Source organism: Malania oleifera, chromosome 5 (genome assembly GCF_029873635.1).
Source record: "Malania oleifera isolate guangnan ecotype guangnan chromosome 5, ASM2987363v1, whole genome shotgun sequence".
In the NCBI taxonomy this organism is placed as follows: Eukaryota; Viridiplantae; Streptophyta; class Magnoliopsida; order Santalales; family Ximeniaceae; genus Malania; species Malania oleifera.
In genome coordinates this window covers 56,981,368-56,986,814 of record NC_080421.1, presented here as the reverse complement: position 1 = coordinate 56,986,814, position 5,447 = coordinate 56,981,368, and the positions used below count along the sequence as shown (strand labels likewise).

Below are 5,447 nucleotides of genomic sequence, written 5' to 3'. Positions count from 1 at the left end.
TAACTCTGAGCATCTTTGAATAATTGAGGATACTTCTAACGTATCTCTGACTCTAACTCCCATAAAGCTTCCTTGACTGCATGATTACGCCAAAGTACCTTCACAAGCAGAATCTTCTTAGTACGTAGCTCCCGTTCCTTATGGTCTAGAATCTGAACTAGTATTTCATCATATGCTAAAGTGTCCTCGAGCTCCAAGGACTCATAGTTGATCACATGTGAAGGATTAGGAACATACCTCCTAAGAATGGACACGTGGAACATGTCGTGAATCCTAGACAGTGCTGGGGGTAATGCTATCCTATATGCCATCGGACCGATTCTCTTTAGAATCTTGGATGGCCCGATGTATCTAGGGCTCAGCTTGCCCTTCCTACCAACCTTATCACCCCTTTCATTGGAGCGATCCTCAAGAATATCTTACCCCCTACCTTGAACTCCAACTCCCAACGGTGAACATCCACATAACTCTTTTGTCGACTTTGGGCTGTTTCCTACAAACTTTTCTAAAACTGAGAAGTGAATCTTGGATCTCGATCTGACTATCTCCTAAACATATAGCTCTACCAACCTATTCAAGGAGTTGTTAATCTTCATCGGCACAAAGTGAGTAGTCTTAGTCAACCTGTCGACAATCACCCAGATCACATTTTGCCCGTGAAGTGCTAGTGGCAACCCTGTAAGAAAGTCTATAGAGATATGCTCCCATTTCCACTCAGGAATACTCAATGGCTGCAATGGCTCTTCTGGCCTCTGATGCTCATCCTTCACTTGCTAACACATCAAACATTTCTCCACAAATCGAGCAATCTCCTTTTTCATGCCACTCCACCAAAACGATTCGTGCAGATCCCGATACATCTTCATACTATCCAGATGTACCGTATACAAAGAATGATGTGCCTCCTCCAGAATCGTCCTCTTTATCTCCTCGTCATTTGGAACACACAACCTGGTGCCAAACCTCAATACACCATCATTAGAGATGTTAAAATCTATAGCAAACCCCTTTTGCACTTTCTCTATAACCTCCACTAACTCCTCATGATTGGCCTGCGCAGCTTTAATTCTCTCGAATAATGTTGGCTAGATCACCACGCTAGCAATGAATTCCTGGAGATTACCACCCACCAATTCTACGCCGAGACTTTCCAGATCCATTCTGATACAATTTTGGTCTACCACTACAGATACTGACGCATGCTCCGACTTCCGACTCAACGCATTAGCTACCATGTTAGCCTTTCTTGGGTGATACTTGATGGTGCAACCATAGTTCTTGATCAGCTCAAGCCACCTCCTCTGCCTCATATTCAACTCCTTATGCGTGAAAAAGTATTTGAGGCTCTTATGGTCTGTGAAGATCTTACACTTTTCGTCGTACAGGTAGTGTCTCCAGATCTTCAATGCATACACCACTGCCGCCAACTCCAGATTATGTGTAGGGTAATTCTTCTCGTACTCCTTGAGTTTCTGATAAGCATAAGCAATGACTTTCCCCTGTTGCATCAGCACACATCCCAAACCCTTTAGAGATGCATCGCTATATAATAAAAAACCACCGTCCCCAGATGGGATGGTTAAAAACGGAGTAGTGACCAGTCGCTGTTTCAACTCCTTGAAGCTCTGCTTGCACTCATCGGTCTAGTCAAATTTCACATCCTTTCTCCTTAACCATGTCAAAGGTCCAGATAACTTAGAGAATCCCTCCATGAACTGACAATAATACCCTGTTAGTCCTAGGAAACTTTGAACCTCCTACATGCTCTTTGGTTTCACCCAGTCCACTACTGCTTCAATCTTACCTGGATCAATTGAGATACCATCCCTTGACATGACATAGCCTAGAAATGCAACCTCTTCCAACCAAAACTCACATTTCTTTAGCTTAGCATTCAATTTCCTTTCCCACAATACCTGAAGCACCAACCTCAGATGGTTTTCATGCTCTTTCGGACTCCTTGAGTATACCAGAATATCGTCAATAAGCACCACCACAAATTGATCTAGGTATTCATGAAAAACCCTGTTCATTAGGTCTATAAATACCACTGAAGCGTTAGTCAACCCGAATGGCATGACTAGAAACTCAAAGTGGCCATATCTGATTCGAAAAGCAGTTTTTATCACATCCTCAGACTTAACCTTCACCTGATGATACCCTGATCGTAGATCGATCTTAGAGATGACCTGCGTTCCCTAAAGCTGTTAAAAAAGATCATCTATATAAGGCAATGGGTATCTGTTCTTAACTGTTACCTTGTTAATCTTATGGTAGTCAATGCATATCCTTATTGACCAGTCTTTTTTTTTTTTCATGAACAACACTGGAGCTCCCTAAGGTGAAATACTGGGTCTGATAAACCCTTTATCCAATATTTGCTGTAATTGCTCCTTTAACTCTTTAAGTTTTTTCGGAGCCATCTAGTATGGAGCTTTAGAAATCGGTACCTTTCCTGGCAGCAATTCAATAGCGAACTCCACCTCACGATCAGGAGGTAAACCGGGCAAGTATTCTGGGAATACATCCAGGAATTCATTAACCACTCAGATATCCTAGAGCTTTAACTCATCCCATAGTGACTCCTTTACACATGCTAGGTACCCTTGACACCCATCCAAGAGTAACCTTTTTTCCTATATTGCAGATAGAATATGTGGCGCCGAGCGCACACACGATCCCATGAACTTATACTCTTATCCATCCAGAGGTCTGAACACTACCTCTTTACTGTTACAGTCAATGACAGCAAAACTGGAGGATAACCAGTCCATCCCCAGAATAACATCAAATCGGTACATGTCAAATACTACTAGATTCACTGGTAGCGTCCTCCCCTGAATTTCTATAGGATAATCCCCCAACTTCTTCCTACATATCACCATACTCCCTGATGGTGTCACCACGGACAATTCCGCATCCATCACTCGGGTTTTAACCCCATACAATTTAACAAAGTTTGCAAATATAAAGGAGTGGGTTGATCCTGAATCAAATAAGACAACAGTTTTATTCGAAAGCAATAACATGGTACCTGTCACCATGTCGCCCGCATTCTCTGCATCGGCAAGGGTAAGCGAGTAAACTCTCGTCTGAGCTGTGTTCCTCTACAAATTTCCTTGGGGCACATGGTTACTTCCCTTGTATTGATTCATTATACGTGTAGCACTCATCGGCACACGACAGACTCATGCCACGTGACCCTGTTCGCCGCAATGGTGACAATTACCCGTGAATGGCCAGCACTCACCCTCATGCCACCTATGACACCTAGGACACTGTGCGTGAGATGAATCCCCCTGTGGACCCTGTGGTTTGACCTCCTATCATTTACAAGCACCATAGTTATTCTTCTTCCATTGCCCCTGACGAGCACTAGTTTGAGAACTAGAAGGCGCTGGCCTCTTCTTCTAATCCTAGACTAGCTTCAGCCATGGTGGCTGTATCCACCAGTACAGCGAATTCCCAAATCTACAGGACTACCACCTATTTACAGATATCCTTCTTTGGACCCTTCTCGAACCTTCGAGTCTTCTCATACTCATTTGATATTAGGCATGGAGCAAAACGAGATAGCTTGATGTACCTGGCTGCATATCTCTACACCGTCAAGGTTCCCCGGGTTAGACTTGTGAACTCATCTGCCTTCACGTCTCGGGTGGAAGCTAGGAAGTATCTCTCGAAGAATACCTCCTTAAAACGGCTCCATGTCATCTCTGATGGCCCGATCCTCTGCTCCTTCAGCAGACTCACAACAGTCCACCATCTCTCAACTTCACTTGCTAATTGAAATGTAGTATAGAGAACCCTCTTTTTGTCTGTGCAGTGCAAAACTTTCAATACCTTCTCCGTGTTCTACACCTAGTTCTCGGCCACTATTGGGTCAGATCCTCTAGTGAACATCGGAGGATGCATATGGGTAAATTTCTCAATAGTGCAACCCATATCAGTAGGTGGACGTTCTTGTCCCCTAACACTCTGACCAATCTCCTGTAAGACCTGCTTAATCAAGCCTCAAGGCACGGCAGAAGACCCATCGCTCGAAGTCCCCTCCAAGCTACCATCCAAGTTGTAATCCTTGGGCTCCATTATGAAAATAGGATAAGAATATATTAGTATTTTTATGTCATAGCACAATTGACACAATCATTGTAAAATAATCATGTTAACATCTAAACACTCAGGTCTAGGTCTGCCTCACCGCACTGACAAGAAACCATCGATGGTTAGTTGTGATTTTACTAAAATCGTCATTCTAGGAAAAATGCACAACACCGTCAATGAATCTCTATCTAGCTACAAGATAACCGTCTACCTACTTTACCCATATCTTAATCTACCCATTCCTTACATTCCTATACTCTGGTATGTTCACCTAATCAAGTTTAAGCAAGTCTACAAGACCTAACAACCTAGTTAGCTCGGATACCAAGTTGCTACGCCCAAACCCTGAAAGTGGGCCCTAGGGTGTGATCTAAGAACCTAGCTTGTATCTTTATCTGTATCATACAAACATCCATGATACCAATAAATATGAGGGTCTAACCCGATAAGGCTCACGAATACCCTACTCACAACCGCTATTCACATGAATAATGTAGAGGAATATATTTCAACCTATTACATTCATTCATACCAGAGTACTAAGTCTGTCATAATATAAAACATCAACCCAAGGTATCCAACATAATCCAAAATGATATCCCGGCTACAGTTCAGTACTCACAATAGTACTTACAAAAACTAATAGAATGCTATGCTCTAGAGCCCTCTAGAACACTAGGTCCAACTACTTGAAGGACTTGAAACAGATTTGTATGATTGGGATGAGACACTTCTTAGTAAAAGAGAATTAGGTTATATCAGTGTGTAGGCAGATGAATATTATTCCAATAAGAAACAAAGCATTTCGCATTTCCAGTATTTTCACAAACATTTCTAGTATATTTCACAACCATCAGTATAATTCGGCAAACCAACATGTCATTATTGACCCACAGTATTGAATCGACATTCCACAACCCTCGATATTATCTAGCAAATCGGCATGTCATTATTAACCCCACGGTATTGAACCGGCATTTTAGTAACCATAATCCGGCAAACTGACATGTCATTATTGACCCACGATATTGAACTAGCATTCCACAACCCTCGATATTATCTAGCAAACCAGCATATCATTATTGATCCCACGGTATTGAACAAGCGTTTTAGTAACCATAATCCAGAAAACTGACATGTCATTATTGACCCATGATATTGAACTAGCATTCCACAACCCTCGATATTATCTGGCAAACCAGCATATCATTATTGACCCCACGGTATTGAACAGGCATTTTAGTAACCATAATCCAACAAATAGGCATGTCATTATTGACCCACGGTATTGAACTAGAACAAATTTAGTGGTTTCACACTCTTTGGCATAAATCGATAATTTA

At 42.1% G+C, this 5,447-nt stretch overlaps 1 protein-coding gene across 1 annotated transcript; it reads right to left on the bottom strand.

Moving 5' to 3' along the window:
- Nucleotides 1–2,696: 2,696 nt before the first annotated feature.
- Nucleotides 2,697–3,343, bottom strand: LOC131155978 (uncharacterized). Its single transcript, XM_058109431.1, has 3 exons — nt 3,203–3,343; nt 3,035–3,107; nt 2,697–2,986 (listed from the first exon to the last, which is right to left on the bottom strand). The coding sequence occupies exons 1-3, from the start codon at nt 3,341–3,343 to the stop codon at nt 2,697–2,699; spliced, it is 504 nt and encodes a 167-aa protein (XP_057965414.1).
- Nucleotides 3,344–5,447: the final 2,104 nt, after the last annotated feature.

Coding starts and splice junctions, on each gene's coding strand:
- LOC131155978 (XM_058109431.1), bottom strand. CDS start 3,343: ATGGTGCTTGTAAATGATAGGAGGTCAAACCACAGGGTCCACAGGGGG. Junction 3,108..3,202: donor TCACCATTGCGGCGAACAGG/GTCACGTGGCAT, acceptor GGAAATTTGTAG/AGGAACACAGCTCAGACGAG. Junction 2,987..3,034: donor TGCGGGCGACATGGTGACAG/GTACCATGTTAT, acceptor TATTTGATTCAG/GATCAACCCACTCCTTTATA.